This window comes from Lonchura striata, chromosome 2 (assembly GCF_050655825.1).
Source record: "Lonchura striata isolate lonStrDom1 chromosome 2, ASM5065582v1, whole genome shotgun sequence".
Lineage (NCBI taxonomy): Eukaryota > Metazoa > Chordata > Aves > Passeriformes > Estrildidae > Lonchura > Lonchura striata.
Genome location: NC_140704.1, coordinates 75,852,721 through 75,871,279, shown reverse-complemented (window position 1 = coordinate 75,871,279; position 18,559 = coordinate 75,852,721). Strand labels below are relative to the sequence as shown.

Genomic DNA, 18,559 nt, shown 5'->3' with positions numbered 1-18,559 from the left:
ATCTTGTCGCGGGAAATAAAAGTGTTTCTTATGTAACACTGACTGCACACTGACTGCACCTTATTTCTTATCAGCATCTGAATGTTAATCTCTTTGAATAACAAGTAATTTGGATACTAGTAAGATAATAAGATATCGTTCTGCAATCAACATATCTACTTGAATGCTTTTGGACAGTCATAATCCTCTGAAGAAATTCATAAAGTAATGAAAAGAAGGCAAATCTTTATCTTGCTGTGAATTCTGAATTATGCCTTGAAGGGTGTGGCCCATTCTTAGCCTACACTGACTGGTAGAATTAGCTGGAAAAATGATCACTGATTAACACATGCAGACAGAAACTGCCAGTTATAAATGATGGGTGTCTAGAAAGGGCTTATTTCGTTCAAATGAGCAATGTTCCAAATTTCTTGTGTCCAAGGTGAGTAGTGTGCTAGAGGATGGGAATAAGAACTGGAGCAGGAAGCTGACTTTTGCATAAAATTCAAACCAGCAGTGTCTGCCTCTCAAAGACTTTCCTGGGAGACAGTGGTTCACTGTTGTGAAGTCCCCTGCGTCCCCTGGGATCCTGCAACTCGCATCTTTAGGACTGGAACATGGAACATTGACACTCTGGCTGTGCTGAGATTTCAGTATGAGAGGTGAGCCAGGAGTCCTGTATGGGAACAACAAGGTACTGCTGATCAGCTGGTGGATGTCAGGTGGCAGCCAGCACCAGAGAGTCTCAGTGGGAACAGCATATTTAATCAACTTCCTTTAAATGCTGTTAGAGGAATAGCACCTTTCTCAAAGTTATGCTGTGTCTGTTTGAAAAGAAAGTAAAGGAACAGTAAACAGAGGGAATACCTTATCCAAGCTATCTTCTAATGTATTCAGTTTTCACACATGGAAAGCACAATTGAAGGCTGCAGTTCTCAGTAGCGGTCTTCTGCCAAGGAGCTCTGGAACATCGAATGTCTCCTTAATGTAACAGACATGGTTGCCTTCTGATTGGCATGACTTCTCAGTCATATTTCACAATTCCTTTTCTCTCCTGGCTGAATTTGTTTGAACTATGGGGAAATTGGTCTGAAGTGCATGACAGTCACAACAACAGAATGTTTCCTCACCACCTCATTTGGGTTCAAGGCTTTGCTGCTGGTTCCCAGGCTCATGAGTGCTGCTGTCAGGAGGCAGAGAGACATAAAAGGCACTGAAGTTATGTCCCAGCATGGGCCACTTCTTGTTGCTCTCCACCTGGTCAAACACAGAGAGTGTCAGCTGGTTGGTTCTCTCAGTCTTTCCCATGATACACCTCCTTTTCTCTATGCAGTTGCTTACTCATCCTTTTCTAAGATATTTTATAAAATTAAATAAAAAAATCTGTACTTTATCTCTTTCTGGTAAAATTTCTTGCTTAAATATTTAACTGAACAGGTTTCCTTTTAAAGATATTTGACTTTTAACTGATAAGTCCTTAATAGTTCGACAAGGTTCTGTTCCATTCCCATGGACTTTTTTTAGTAATTCTTTGTAAGCAGCTTCACTTGTTATTTGAGGACTGGATATTTGCCTATACCTCAGAAGTCCAAGGAAGTGCTGTGATCTTTGAATTCACATCTGGCTGAAGTTTATTTTTGGAAGCTTATTATCAATATGAGATTTGCAGCCAAGGTAGAAATATGTAACAGAGTTCATTTTTACAGTTGATAAATAGGGTAATTAATAAATGAAAAATAACATAATGAAAAGATGAGTTTTTAATCTAATCTAAAAGATTAGATTAAAAAAAAAGAAACAACTTAAAATCTCAAAACTATTTTAAAAGTTTAAACTCAAGGTTTGTCCTTAAAACACAGTAACTAGATAGAACCATACCAGAACAGTAACAGCCTATGCCAGTTATCTATCCAGTGAATGACTGGTATTAATAGTAAGACAATAATTTAGGCAGAGAGATTCTGAAAATGCTTATGCCTTTTAGCTTCAGAAGCCCTCCTAAACAATTTCGAGATAATTAATATTTCTAAACTACTTTAGCACCTCTGAAATTTTTCTCCGTTTTAAGCAATCTTTGCATTATTAGAGTCTGACAGGTTGAATACTGCAAGCAGATTTGTATGTTCCATAGTGACCTTCTGCCCAAGGGCCATCATTCATATATATTTAGCTTAATTTTCTAATTGATGCAAATGCTTTTAGTTTTCAGCAAAATGGGGGAATATCTGTCATCACTGACTCACTGCTACACTAAAAAGCAAGAAATGAGGAACAAAGCCAGAAGAGCCAGTGGCTTGCTTTGGTCAGAAGGATTGGATGAAGCTGGGAATGTACTTCTGTTCACTGAGACTACATAATAAAAACATGGCACATGTTGCATTTGCCAGTGTTAGCAGGATGAGTTTTGGTATTTAATTTCATTCAGATTGTCTTCAGATAGTGTGACTATTAAGTTTTCTATATTCATGATTTTTTTAAATGAAATTTCTTTCAGATTGGTTTCTGCTGCTGGTTTGCATATAAACAGTTTTTGGAGAGCTGTTAATCTAGGCATGTCTTGTAATTAAGTCTCCTTATTAACATGTGCCATGCAGCTCTGATGTGCAGATTTAATGTGCAGTGGTTATAAGCATGCTGAGTCACATGGTATTGTCATGAGTAAGTGCTTATAAATAAATATCTCAAATGGATATTTTTAATTAATTTTTGAATTAATGTATTCTAAGTGAGCAGAGACCATCAACTGACTTAAGGTGAAAAATCTCTTTTGAAATCACTCTTTGAAATTCAAAACTTGTACTATATATTTTTGTGGTCTAGAAAAAGCATTGAAAAGCAGATCAGTAGATGTGGAGGGAAGGGTAGGCGCAGAAGGGAATGACTGTGTCTGTTGCCACTATTATCCAGATGAATTTAATTTTTTTTATCAGATGAAGTAAATTCAAAAGCTTAAGTAAAGCATCCTTGGCTCAAGAATGTGGTCTATTTATGGATATATCTAGTCTCTATTCTCAACATGTAGATAAACAAGTGACTAGTATTTATAAAGGTCTAAATTGTTCAGCACTTTGTAAAAATATTGAAACTTGTTCTAAATGTCCTCTTATATGACAAAAATTAGTTGATTTACCAAGAGAGTTATTTTACAAAATATTTTTAAAGCACTTGGAAGAAGAACTAGCATTCCTATGTTTTTTAGTGTGTGGGAATATCTTCTGTAACTTGTTATACTGATACATTCATGAAAGTTGGGGAACAGGGAAGAGCAAATGGCTACTTTAGATGTGATGAACAAAACAGTTTTAAGGAAGAATCTGGAGTAATGGAGGAGAACTGAACATTTTAATAATGGGAAAACTTAAGAAAGTACCACGCCCTTATTTAGTAATTGATGAAGAAAAGAATTGTCAATCTGTGAATATTTCAAACTGTATGCAAAAGTTAGCACATGAAAGGGAAGTGCAACTGTGGATAATTTTTTTTAAAAAAATCATTATTCTACCAAAATTGGAAGTAGAAGTTTTAGTACAATGAGTTACCACAGGATTATTTTGTTTTCATTAATGACACAGAAAATACAGTTGAAGTTATTCATCCAATCCTAAATTCTTTAAACAGACATTTGAGTTTCTGTAGAACACACTTAAATAATTGATTTATAAAAAGATGGTCCTATTGAAAAAGAAAAAAATACCATAATTTACAATACGTTTATGAAAATGAATTTTTAGATTATCACAATTAATCAGAAAATCAAACATCAGGTTTTTTACACAAGCTTCATTTTTGGGACAGGTATTTTCCTTTTTTTTCCTGTACTTTGCTCAGAGGAAGAGGTAACATTTTTTTATAACTCATATACACATAACAGCAGCTAAGAATTTGTATTAAGTTTTTCCTCATTGAAGCCCAATATGAAATTCTGTCTATTTTTAAGTTACTGCTAGAAATAATACATAGCCTTATTTTTATGGTTCTAGGGGTTAGCACAATAATGACTAATAGAATAGTCACTGTGCCTGATGTTGATAATAAGCAAAAAGTGTCCAGACTAATTAATGTTTGCAGGGATGAGACTCTTGTATTATAAGCTGATATGGATTTGCAGTGCACATATTCTATAAGCACAGGTCAGGAAAGAATATTTGATTTCTTTTTTTCAGTAAATAATCCTTGTTGTTATCAGGAGACTCCTAAAGGCAAGAAAAACAAAGCTATAGGAGAGAAGTAGTTAAATTTTATCACTGCATAGCTGATTGTAAGCTCTACCAGCAAAAGGTCTCCAAGAAAACTGAAGGACAATTATGCTTTCCACATTTTCTCTTTTAACCTTCTAGTTCATAATGTAAAAGATACTTGTATATCTGTGTATATATCTCACCCAACACAATCAGACATTCATTATTTCTGTGTTAATAGTAGTATGATCAAAATATTCCAACTATTTTTCCTAGTTAAGTTTTCCTACACTGCCAAGCATAAGGTATAAGGTATGGGGGCATTTCTCCACCTGAAGCATGTATCTTCTGGACAAAGTTCAGATGTCAACATGGCTCTGTAGCAAATATGGCAGCTTTATTGATTTTTAGAGGTTGATACCACAATGTCTCCAAGTTTTTATAAATAGTTGAAGGCAATGCTATCTGTGGACATGAGAGATACAACTTCTCCACTGAGACTGGCATAGTCTTAAAGAGGTGATTATAGCTTGTACAAATAGGGCCACATAAAATAATGCCAAGAAGATAATTGTGTGGTCCATTTTAGTTCTTTTCTGTGATGTGTCCTCAGAGGATTCCAATATTCCTCAAAGCAAAATAAATTTCTAAAGTTCATCAGGAGTTTTCTTTTATTTCCTATCCTGAGTTTACCAAGCATGGAGAACCACAGCAACTTTTAGAAGCATGTCTGCAATGACCGCTGTATATAAATTCACTAGCTTTTTTGTTCTTTTTCTGGCAGCATCACTATTTTGTTTTTTGTTTTTTGTTTTTTTCCTATTCAGTTACCAATACACTGAATAATGTCCTTTGAAAAAAAATTCCTGACTTAAACTTTTAAAAATTGCCCCGTCACCTAAATAATCAAGATCTTCTTAGTCCACTTGTTTGAAGCAACTTGAGCTGCCATCTTGCACATCCAAATTGTCACTATTGTGTACTTCTGGTATATTTTGTAATGAGATATTCTGAAATCTTGGTAATAATGAAATGCACAAGGGTTTCTGACTTAGCTTATGGGAAACAGTAAGTACAATCCTTGCTCCAGAAAAACATAAAATGGGTAGGAATTGAGATCTGCTGCCTCTCCAACAACTTCAACAGTCCCGCAGTGGGGCTTTCACTTTTCATGCTATTGAAAGGAAGGATGGAGAACAGACAAAAAGAAAGATATTCTATCCTAGCTTTGGCTTATTTGATTTCCAGTGACTAAACTATTGTGCTTTAGCTGCTGAAAATACTTGAGGTATGGTAAGAAAATATGGAGTTCCAAAAGGCAAGTTAACATACTATAAGGCAGGTAGGAGAGGGAGGTTCGGGTTCTCTCCAGTAAGGAAGATCTACCCTAAGTCACCAAACCCTATCTGGCTTTTCCACTGAGTGTTCAATCCTTTGACCAGTTAAGGTGACTAATTCAGATTTCTGCTTTCCCTTCTAAGTGCTTACTTTATTTTACTTTTTCACATCATCTCTGCCTTTAATATGTCATTCAATTAATTGTTTGTTTGCTTGCTTTTTATTTACACAACTAGTATAAATAAGTACATTGTGAGTGAAAAAAACCTTATTTTTAATTGATTTGTGCTTTGCAACTTTTATGTGCACCACTCTTTTTATTAGCTAGGAATTATATTCTGGTGATGTAAAAATAAGAGCAATTGGATGGGGCAAATAAATAATTTTAATCTTTATATGCCTTCCATATATTAAATATATATGGAATTTCACAAAATGAAAGCAGGGATGACAAATTATCAGGAAAAGTAGTTATGGTATATAAAAAGAATATTTTTCCTTTGTTTTCTTTTTTTTTCCAGAGTTAGTCAAGAAAGCTTGGAAGAGTTCTGTAATTGCTTCATTTGTTAAAAGCCATTGTAAATAATTCCAGCTTTGAGAAAAGTCTTGTCAATCTCTTCTTTTGTGCTCCCTCTGCTTCCATTACCCACTTCAAGGCTTTGAATTCCCCTGCTAGGCAAAGTACCCTGAAACCAAGGGAGTAAAGCAGGGAAGTTTAGCTTTTCTTCTAGGGTACTGTCAATGGCTGCTCTGGGAACCAGATGTTTCTGATATGCTGTAATGGTGATGTTCCAAATGACTTATGTGTTACCTTGTCATCAAGTTAACATCAGAGAGGTGTGCTTCAAAAAAGGGACCAAGGCTGATCACACTGCTTTGCAGTGACAGGCAAATAAGCCGAATAATAGTATCTTAGTTTCTGCTTTCTTTTTTGCTTTTCCATTTCATGATTTTTAGTCAGAACACATATATATCTTACCTTTGACAGGGTTGTATACTGCCGTGCAAAATACCACCTGCTAGCAATTGATATCTTTGTGACTCATGGTAGAAATATTGTTATGTATGAAAAGAAATAAAACATTATCACAGAAATTAAATACGGTGTTACTTTGGGTTTCTCCAAATTATAGATTTTTTCAGGTTGTTTTTAAAAGTGTCTGTGATTTTAAAAGCTGGAAAGTAAATTCATGTATAGCTTTCTGTTACTTTGGATTATATATATACTACAATGAATATATATTTATTGTTTTATTTCTTCATAGATATTTCATTGATCATAACACAGAAGAAGATAGGTATTTCACCATTGATGCTAGTACTGGAACCATTAAGACTGCCAAGATCTTTGACAGAGAGGAGACACCTTGGTACAACATCACAGTGGCTGCTTCTGAGATAGGTAAATAATTTATTTGACATATAATATGAAAAATAAAATTAGAAAGGAAAATTATCACTCTCAGATTTTAAGAAAGACTACCTTAATATGTTATGTTATTTTTAACACCAGTGGGTTTTCACTAGTCCAGATAAAGGAGAATTTTCTTTATGCTTGTGAATAATCTTACTCCACGGAACAATTAAACAAAATCACATGCCTATGTGACTTCACCTCTGTAAATATGCCACATTTCTCTGAATGGGACAGAAGGCTGCCAACTTGCCCAGCAACATTTCTAAGCATTTAATCTCCTAAAATAAACAGCTTGTCCCATTTGTGTTTCACAATTCATATGTCTTACAAGTTAACACTACTTAGTACAGTCTGAGAAATTCATTTTTCCTTTTTATATCTACTATCAACTATTAGCGAATTGCATGCTAATTGTATGCCCATGTTAATTTATACTTCACAGATGCCTAGTAGTTTCTAATTATGTTTCTGACCTTTTAATAGGCAAATTGCCAAGATACAATAAATATTTACCCATGCATTTGAAAGTACTCTAATTTTGATGAATATCCATTGCCTCAGATAAGCCCTGCAATGATCAAAAGCCACCAGGGTGAGGACTCTGAAACAAATATTTTTACTTGAGGCAAGGTCAGTTAGTCTTTTTTATTACAGGGTCTTTATTTTTCCACAGTGAAGGTTTTTAATTTAAATTACTCAACAAGGCAAATGAAGAAAGAAAAAGTCCCATCCTGGGTTGATAGATTCAGTCCTCCTAAGCACTATTCATGATACCATCTTTCAGTGATCAAAACTGTGAAATGCATTTATGTATATTCATTTTCCTTTTTTTTTTTTTTTAATGATAAAATGCAGGTTTTACTTTTAACAGGTTCCACTGATTATCGAGCCTGGTCTGCTTTCATCTGTTTCATCTCTTGGTTAAAATTTAATCTGTTCTGCCACTACAGCACTAGCACATGCTACAAAATAAGCAGCATGAATGTGTTTCATAAAGACAACAAATTGTTTCTTATTATTGTACCTGCATTCAGAACTAAATTGACATTTTGACCTAAGTACTTTCCTTTAGTAAATAATAGGATCTAGAATTTTATTATTAGCTCCTTGAAAAAATGAACACTAACATTCCTGTGTGCTTGACAGTGTTGCCATATATATAATGTCAGTTCAGTTCAAAAAACTGAATTCAGTATGAAATGAAATGAAATATAATTAAAGCTTAATCATAAACAGGTGCATACTGTTAATTAAAAAAACAAAAAGATTTAAAAGCTACACTGGGACATTGAAAAAAGGAGCATTCATGAGTCCTTTTTTGGAAGCCATTGAAATGCAATTGTTTTCCAGAAAGAAATCTCAATAGCATAAAACTTAAACATAGCTTTCTCCTCGTTATTTGTTTCACATAATCAAAAGAGTGCTGGTACATGCATCATGCTGAGAATAGTATGAAGAAGGAGGATTATGCTTATAACTAAAACAGAATGGAATAAATTATAAGAATTATACTCCTTTTTTCTTGTTGTTTTTTTGTTTGTTTGTTTGTTTTTGTTTTTTTGTTGTTGTTGTTGTTTGTTTGTTTTTTTGTTTTATTTTATTTTATTTTATTTTGCTTTTAGATACTCTGCTTAGAAGTCTATTTCAGGTTCAATTTGTTACAGGAAAACACAAATCTGATTTTCTTGTCCCTTGCACTGCCTTTGTTACCATTAAAGCTGGAGTTAGAAAAATAAGTAAACCTATAGTGTCAGTTGGAAAAACAATTCATTTATGAAAAAAGGAAGAGATAGTAGTGAGGAAGAGATGGATGACAGACAGACTCATAGCCAGCCTAAATGACAGACAGCCTTTCCTTGTATCTACTTCCTCAACCATTTTGTTATTTGCAGTAATTTGGAAATTACAACACTGTTGTCTTCCATATTCATTGTGAACTTAATAATTTAATTTATGGTGGAGCAAGGAGCATAATCTGTCTATGGCTGAAGCTGCTCCTTTAAGTGCTATAGATCCCATATTTAGTCTTATGGCTTTTGCTTTCAAGTTCATGCACAAGGTTTTGCAGAACTAAGACTAAAGCCATAGTATCAGTCAAAGGCTATGACAAAAGTGTTACTTAGCTGTGGGGGTGGTAGTCCTCAAATTTTTCTGATATAGTAGAAAGCATTTGCAGTTTCTGACACCATTTGCCTGGCCAAGGACACAGCAGAACCTGCAAGGCCCATAAATATTTTATTCCTTCAGCAACAAGAGGTGCTCTGTGAGTATAAAGCATTGATTATAGTTACTTTCTTGAAGTGCTTTCCTCTCTTCACTTTGTGCTACATTTCACTAATATAATTCAGTTTCTACCTATCATCCTTCTGACCACTATTTGCAACCTGGCTTATTTTACATAAATGAAATTTAGAGTCAACATTATATTTCTAGCCCCAAATGTGTGATATGTTGATTGCGATGCCTCAACCTTATTCTTTCTTAAACTTTCAGATATTTACTTTCACTTTTCATCTCTGTATGTGATATATACTGTCTGCATTGTTCAAATGTCCTCTCTGAAATCTGAAAAAGTCCTATCACTTTGGTCTGTGGAAGTAATGCTGATGTAATAATCCACATTTTTTTTCTGTTTGTGCTCTTACTTCTTAAAGCACACCATTACCATAAAAATGGATGGGCAATCCTTTTCTTTCTTTAACATGCATTGCTCTTAAACAGCAGCATACAGGGAGGGAGAGTGGAATTTTTGAGTCCAGAAGCATTTACTTTGATTGTTTCAGTATTGGTATTACCTGAAATCTCTTTGTGGTATTAGGAAATAAGATGATAAAGTAGTACTATAGTTTATGTTGAAGGATCTAGAGACTAAATCTGGGGCAGAGAGAAGAAGTAGTCATACTAACAGTAGTAGTAATACTTTAAAATACAGATTCACATAGAATTATTACAACTTAATTGACTTAGAATTCTTTGAAAAAAAAATTACAAAGGTCTATTTGAAAAGGGAGAAGATGTAATTTATTTTATCCGAGTAAAGGTTTTTAAACAAATCTTTGACAAAAGTAATGAGAATAGGAAAGTACAGATCAAATGCACACATGAAAGACTGATTTAGAGGAAAGAAATACAGTATATAGTATAGTACAGTATAGTATAGTAAAACCAATAGTACAATCTGTCCCACTGGAAGTGGAAAAACTTAAGGCTGAGCTAATTTAAGGACTAGCATAGAATCTGTCAATTAGAATTCATTATAATGATAGCACTCAATGATAGGAAGTAATTCAAATTCCAAAATTACCTCCTTAGCTGGTAAGAATTAAGGAAGATTGAGAGAGATACATGTAAGAGTAAGAGACGCAGAAGAACAGGCTAGATAAATTAAAAGTGAAGTGGATGGAATTTGTCTGGAATGGAAGGTTCAAAGGGCTGTAACCAGCAGCCTAAATAGCAGCTGGAGTCCAGTCACTAGGAAGTACTCCTGGTGGCTTTTGATGTGGTATGTGGAACAGAGTGCTTTCTCAACCACTCTCACTCTCTTTGCAAATGGCACAAAACTCAGGGCCAACTGTCAGATGAATAGCAGAAGGACATGGTGGAGATCCAGGTGGATGAAAGCTGGGTGTGAGCTAGTGATGTGCTCTTGTGGCAAAGGTCAACCCCATTCTGCACTGGGTGAGAAAACCTGTTTTCAGCAGGCTGAGAGAGGTGATCCTTCTGCTCTATACAGCCCTGGTGAAGCTGCTTGAGGAATGCTCCCAGATCTGGGATCCTCAGTACAAAGGAGACATGGACATACTGGACTAAGTCCAGTACAGGGGCATGAAATCATGAAGACTAGAGTATCTCTCACATGAGGAGAGACTGGAAAAGCTGGGATTGTTCAGCCTGGAGATGTGAAGGCTCAGAAGGAGCTTCTCAGTCTGCGGTGGTGTGTTTTTCTTTCATTTAATATTTGTTTAATATCTGTTCCCCCCCCCCCAAACCCCCCAATCTCCTCCTCTCCCCAGTGTCAGTCTTCCCTAGCTCTCCCCTGTTTCCCCTGATAGGTTTGTGATATGTTAGTTCTGCCCTAAACTCCTCCCCTGCTATTCCCTTATTGGTTACTGTTCCTACACCTGTCCTCCTGAGTTCTGTATAAAACCTTTGCCCCCCCGCCCGCCGGGGTCTTGGGGCTCACTGAATAAAACCATCCCGTTCACCCCCAAGTCCCGTGGTCGCCTTCGTCTGTCCCCGTGCGCCACGAACTGAACTGCAGAGCTTGCAGGGGGAAGCGGCCGCCCGTTCTCTTCCCTCACCGCCCAGCACGGCACGGCTCGGAGTGCTGCGGCGAGAGGAGCGCATGCCGCTCCACAACATCAGTCTGTTTAGATAACTGTTAGGGGGAGTCTAAGAGGTGACTAAAGATGATCAACATCAGAAAAGACTCATCTGATAGTATCCAGTATAATGACAGGAGGCAATGTACACAAATTGAAGCACAGAAAATTAAATTTAAACCAAATAAGAAAAATGGTTTGACTGTGAGATTAATTAAACATTGGAACAGGTCACATTGAGAGGTTGTGAATTCTCTGTCTTGGAAACATTCAGAACCCAATTGGAATGGCCCAGAGCAATGTACACTGTAGATCCAGCTTTGAGCAAAGGAGTTGGACTTGCAGATCTATGGAAGCATGTTCAAAAGCAATGAATCTGTGATTTTTTGATATGGGGAGCTGTGTTTTTAACATATAGAAGAACATAAAGGAAGAAAAGAGAGCTTCTTGATATGTTTTTCAGGTGATGTTAACCTGAAAAGGTTATCGGAGTTCATAAAATACTGGACAATTAGATGGATAATACCTGTGCTTCTAATTAAAAATGTGATGATTTTTTTTTTTTTTAAAGAAAGATAAGTGCTTATATTTTAATGATTTTAAAGGGACCTTTAACTGGGAAGTTTTCACATGTTTCTCTTATGCAGTTGGTTATCATATCAGTGTATAGGATGTATTTCTGTATTTATTAGATTATTGACAGTTTGGGGATCAAGTTGTGGTGCTCCTGATTGTCTCCAAAATGCTCTGCAGTGGCCAAAAATGGAAAATCAGTCCATTTTCCACTATTTGCTTAAAAGACCAACTTTAATGCAATGGGTGCAAAAACTTGTGATTGAAGGGTCAATAAAGAACTCCTAATATGTAAAGTTGTGGAGAGGCTGTATAGAACAGGAGAATTGAAATAATGGTGCTTCATGCCAGGTTCTGTCAGATCCCCCAAACTTAATGAAATCCTATCAAGAGACAGTAAAAAGTAACCACTTTAAAGGAACCTGTATATACAGAGCTTTGAAACTGTAATGGATTAGAAATCAAACTACTTGATGTCAAGAGACATCAATATGCAGTTGATTTTACAGAAAAAAAAAAAACCAAAAACATAAATCTCCAAGGTTTTAAGAAAATATCAGATATTGGAAAAAAAAAAAAAAAAACAAAAAGAACCCCAAAACCCCAATTTTTTCTTTGTTTATATGCTTTCTGTATTTTCTTTGCCATACGTATTCCTTATGAACTTCAGGGGGGAAAAATACCAAAGTGTTGAGTTAGAGCAGTACTTCATTGACAAACTATGCAATGCCCTATATTCTACGGAAAAGATACCAGGAAAAAGTCATTGCAAAAAACTACTCAAAGCAATAACTTTTGGACACATTTTAACAGAGTGCCACAAACCCTGCTCAGAATTTAAATTTGAGAAAATTTGGGATAACCCACTAGAACAGAAGTTTGGAACAGTCATTTTACAAGACTTAGAGTAAAAAGCACTAAAGTGCCTTTCCTAATTATAACATAAGTAGTTTATTAATGAGTCTTGGTAAAAACAATAACAGAAACATGCAGTTACATAATTCAGAGAAAAAGAGGATTCACAGAGACAACTAATCATATGCAGCAGTGAAATATAAAACCCCTTGAGTTGCTGAATAATGAAAGTCCTATAATTACATCAGATAAACAGATAAAGTGTATTGTTATAGTGAGTTGAGGTTATGTCTGTTCTTTACAATCATGGGGATATTGCTACCTGTATTACCATAATTAAACAGCAAGTTTTATGAGAAGAATTTGACAGTTCTTTTTCACATTTTATAGTTGCAGAAAAGAAATTACTGAGATTTGGGTAGGGTATTAAAATATATTACTCCGGATAGCACTACATGAGGCTGTTATATGGAGAAGGATAACTGAAGCTAGAGACGAGATATAAAGTATACATAGTATTTCTGTTAATGCTATAAAGAGACAAACTGATTTATTTTACAAAAAGTGAAATCAAAAGACAAAAATGCACAATTATTTTTGTTTATTTTGAAACACATGAAAGAAACATGTATTGCCTGAAGGAAAGAAGTCTTTGGAAGAATAGCTTCTTGGCTTACAACACTAAAAGAAAAGAATGAGAATTCGTGTCAATTTATTTTCTCATTTTACATTTTTCCACATAGCCAAGAATAACTCTAATAGCTTGTGTCAAATAGTTGCTATTTAGAAAATATTTCCTTTACAATATCTTTAAGAAAGTAACCTAAAGCAGAACAAAATGATGTTGCGTTTTATAAACTCCTAACTACTTGTATCTGGTGGACAGCAGGATTGTAATGAACAGGGCTTATGCCTTTATTAATGTTCAGCTCTTTATTAAAAAGATCATCTGGGCAGGGGGCTCGACATGGAGCTCGCCCCCGTTGTAGCTTTTTCCAGGTAGCTGAAGGGGGAGAAGGCATGCAGAGTCTGTCCCTGAAGTCTTCTTGGCACACTGGTAGCTGAAGGGTGAAGAGGTGTCCAGTCTGTATCTGAAGTCCCGATCAGCAGACTGTCCTCTCTCCTTTCCTCCTGGCACACTGGTAGCCGAAGGGTGGGGGGATGTGCAGAGCCTGCTGCTGAGGTCCAGCAGCAGTTGTCCTCTCTCCTTTCCTCCTGGTAACACCAGGAAAAGCTGCTTCTTTGTTCCTGCTTCCCATAGCCCAGTCCAGTCCAGTCCTCTGGAGGCTATGGTGACAGGTCAAACATAGACTAGGGATGTGGTTCCATTTTCCCCAATCAGCGTGCCCATCCAGTCCCCTCCACTGTACCCAGCCTTCCATTTAGGGGTGTTTTCATCCCCAAAACCCCCTCCCATGATTCCACAGGTTCCTCTATTTGCATCCCAGTCCTAGAATGGCAGTGTGGGTGGGGGTGTAGGCGATTCCCAGGAGCAATTAGCTAATTGACATTTCAATGTCAGTACTTAGCTCAAGCCCAAGTGTCCCAGCAAGGCTGTTTTGTCATAACAAGGATGATTGTTTAAAATCAGTGAGTTTGTTGCTAGAGTGCTGCTTCAGTTTTTCTTTGAAGTGATTTTTTTCTTACAAGAAATATAAAATGTCCTCACAGTGATTTTGTCTCAGTTTTTTTCTTCAAAACTAGTAATTTTTGTAGTAATAGAGAATAAATTTAAAGAATGAAATTCAGTATTTTTTTAAATATTATTAGAGGGTAATACTGTTTTTCATATTGTTTTTTATATTTATGATTATCTCTATAGGTACTTAACAGAAATAGAAACAAAATTGTTACCATAACCCCGAATTCACCAAGGAAGAAAAAATCACATTCATTCTTTATCTTTGACCTCACTTACAGTCTGCCTGCTAGTTAGTTTCAGAAAGAGTTTTGGTATTGGTGACATTTATTTTATTTTTCCAGGAATCAGAATCTGTAAAAACAGAAACTGTAAAAAAAGTATTTCCCTAAATCTGAAAGAGATTAAAGTAGATTGTAAAAACAAATCTACAGGATCTGAGTTTTGAGATTGTGTTGGTCATGGTTTAGTGACAATTACCTGGATATCTGCTATTTTTTTTTTGACTGCTGAGCGCTGGACACAGTACTGGTACCCAGTCCAAACTTACCAATGACACCCAGTTTACTTTCAGCCTTGGCAAGCTGTCTACTATTGCATCACAACAATATGAATTTATAGCATCATAAAATCATTAAGGTTGGAAAAGACTACTAGGATTATTGAAGCTAACCATTTAGCCAGGAGTAAAGGAGTCTCAGGGAAAATGCTATTCCTCTCTACCACTGCCTGAGAGGAGGTTCCAGCAAGGTGGGAATTGGCGTCTTCCATCTAGTAACAAGTGAGAGGGCAAGAGGAAATGGTTTAAAGTTGTAGCAGGGGAGATTCTATCTTGATATTAGGAAAAATTTCTTTGTTGACAGGGTGGTCAGGCTTTGGAGCAAGCTTCCCAGAGAAGCAGTAGAATAACAATTTCTGGAAGTGTTAAAAACTGATGTGGATATAGCAGCTTCTACTGTTCTTTTAAATATGATTACCCATGCAATACAGAAAGACTACAAAAAAGCTATTTTAAAAATCTAGCAGTTGTTGAAAGGCAGTGAGTTCTCCATGTTGTCCAAGAAATTAAACTCCTAATTCCAATTTCAATGCTTATTCCCTGTTTATATTGGCTTAGTCATTGGCTTCTAGGCATGCTGGATATTCTTTTCCTGTTTCTTTGGGAAAAATGATGAACATATTATTACATTTTCATCTGAAAGTGGGGTAGGGCATGGCTCTTCTTAGCTACCAAGGTGGGGCCCTAGAGAAGGGATAGAATTTTGAATCATATGACATTTACTTCCCCTTTGAAGCTTTGTGACAGAAATCTCAAAATGGGCATTTTCAGCCAAAGAACCAGTATGTTTTGTGGTGCCCTGCTCTAATCAGGCAATGCCAACATCGTCTGTGAGAATTTTGCTTGCATTAAGGCAAGAGAAGTTTTCCAGCTTGAAAACTCTAAATGTTTTTGGTCTACTACAGTGCTATGATTATTACTATTGCCTCTATAGTTGCTGCTGCTATCACTACTACTGTGACACAAGAGAAGCGAGCAGTGCCTTCAGCTTTATATTTATCAGTAGAAAGTTAAATTTTGCTACAAGAAAAAAATAAAAACATTTGCTATCCATCTTCAGGTAACATTATTTAGAAGTACCCTCTTCCTTAAAATGAAGACTAGAACATTAAACTTATTCTTAGATTCTGCATAATTTTCTCCTTATCAGAAAATTTAGTTTATCATATATACATCATCCTGAATTAAACCCAGTATTTTATTAATTTTGCCACTCTCACTTGCATGTTGGACATTCTTCCATCACTTAGGCTTTTTTTTTGGTAGTATATTTTATCCATGCTATATCTATGTTTATTTTTCAAATGTGTTAAAACTAATCTTTATTCGAGAAATGTGAAGAGTTCTTTGTACTTCTCTTTAAAAATTAATTGTATAGAGAGCTAGTTGAATTTCCTAAGTATAGATTTGCATTGTAAGGTCTTGAAAAGATGTCAAATGAGCTTATATAGTAAACAGTTATGAACAAGCCTACAGTTAGCTAGCTTATTTTTAAAAATAATTGAAAAACAAGAAAACAAAACAAGCAAAAAGCAAATAAGCAAACCCACATAAGATTGTTCATGTCAGGACTTCTATTCTGAAAGTCATCCAGATAGAATATTTTTTTATGAATGCTATGAGAATTTTGTTAGTGCGAAAAGAAACTCAGACATCAGTAACTGTATTAAAAATCTTTCTTCCTAAATAGGGGTTTTAACATTTGCTCACAGAAACTAATAGAAGACAAGCTCCAAGGCTGCACATTGGCTGTTAATTTGGTCTTCTGTATATTTAGAGTGGACTTACCAATGGAAGATATGAATATGAGGATCTGGATAATAAAATTTATTTACTTTACAGATGTTAGTATTCTGGAAGAAGGACTCTCTTTCAGTTGCCTCTAAAAAGAGATAGCCTTCACTTCAAAAAATATACTCTTGAGGCATAATGTTAATACGGCACAGAATATTTTGTGATGCTCAGGCCTGAAATGTATGTCAGCATGAAATTTGCCATACTGCTGCAAGAAATTTTTCTTATTAAAAAAAATGTATTATTAAAAGTGCCAGTTGTTAGATTGCAGGTGAATTGTATTCTCAAAAAAGACTGGAGTATATGATGTTGATCAAAATCAAAACATTTAAAAAAAGAGAACAAAAATATTTCCTTCAATTCCTTCTCATTCTCTTCCTCCATTATCAATTGTTCTGTCACCTTGCATGCAAATTTAGGTTGTATGCACACTGTTCAAGACTGTTTAGGTAATTGGTGTTAATACTGTACCCTTAGCATTTTGTAGTTAGTAGCCTGTCAGTATGTAAATTTGCCTGCAAATGTCAGTGATTCCATGAGCTACCGGCTTCCAGAGAGTTACTAATATTACTTTGTGCATAAAGAGCTCTTTTGAATTGATGAGGTATTTGTAAATTCTTCATACTGTAAAACAGCTGCAAAAGAAATAAAGGTAAACTTTCTGAATCTCCATAAAATATTCCCGTAAAACTACTACAAATCTAACTGACTGAGTTGCTCTGGGTAGTAGTGACAGGCATACAAGAGGACTCATTCAGGATGGGGCAAAGACGTCTGCAGCACTGTACTGAAACAAAAGGATTTAGCTCTTTTTGTCACGCACTGAAATAAAAAGTTTTATTTTTTCTTCCCCAGTAACTATATGCCAGACCTACAGAGCAGTCCTTTATCTGTGGTACCCACTACCCTGTGCTCTCTGCTTTTTCCTGCATCCTCTTGGATGTTTTATACCTTTGAAGTCGGCCCTGCTTTGAGCTGAAAACTGGATCAGTGACCTCCAGCAGTCCCTTTCAACTAAGATTTTTCAGTGATCCTATGATTATCTGATAATCACAACTTCTGTTGCCTTCTTGCTAAAACCCTTCCAGGTTTTTTGTAGTATTAAGATGTTCAAATTCTTCATTATAGTTTATGAATCTTGTCAAAAATTACTTTAATAATCTTTAACCCACAGTAATCCCTGTTTTCTAGCTCCTTATTAAGCTTTATGTACTTTGTATACTCTGTGTATTGTGTCCTTCCTTTTATGTATACCATTTTCTAGTTCACATACCTCACAAATTATGTTCAACAAAGGCTCCCCAACAAAGCTTCAAAACCAATGTTTCTTTAAGCCATAGATATCATATTCTGTAATTGTAATTACAAGATTTTTAAAGTTCATTGTCAGATTACATTAGCAGAGGACATTGCCAAAATGAGTTGTAAGCTACAATTAAGTGAGCAGTAAGTTATGTTAAATCTATAATGCCTGTGGTGTTCTGCACAATCCTTTGACCTACCTTCAGAAAAGGAAAAAAAAATTTGTATTAATACTCATACTGCAAATGTTCTCATCGAGAGAATATTGTTTCCTTCAGAAAAAAAAAAAAAAAAAAAAAAAAGTAAAGAAAGAGATAGCTCCCTTCTCCCAAATACTTGGTGGACAGACAAGTGTAGTTCTTCTCTCACTTATATATCCCTAGCATTTTAATTTTCCTCAAAATTTGCTACTAAAGGTGTTTTTTAGATGGCAATAGAGAGCCTCATTTTTGCATAAACACAGTTGAGATAGTCCAGTTTGTCTCTTTGTTCACCTCCTACAAAGATACTTATAGATTCAGGATAAAGATGAAAAAAACAGTAAAGGAAAATTTCAGCAAGATAATGGAATTCACAAGCCTATAAATGTCTTCTAATGCCTTA

At 35.5% G+C, this 18,559-nt stretch overlaps 1 protein-coding gene across 17 annotated transcripts in view; it reads left to right on the top strand.

Annotated features, from left to right (window-relative positions):
* CDH18 (cadherin 18) overlaps window positions 1-18,559 on the top strand; it is a 526,603-nt gene that overhangs the window by 481,353 nt on the left and 26,691 nt on the right. For all 17 annotated transcript variants that reach the window (XM_031503961.3, XM_021526413.4, XM_085571653.1 and 14 more), the window contains one exon: window positions 6,761-6,897. In XM_031503961.3, coding sequence (XP_031359821.2) covers window positions 6,761-6,897 — 137 coding nt within the window. The remainder of the gene's footprint in view (window positions 1-6,760; window positions 6,898-18,559) is intronic.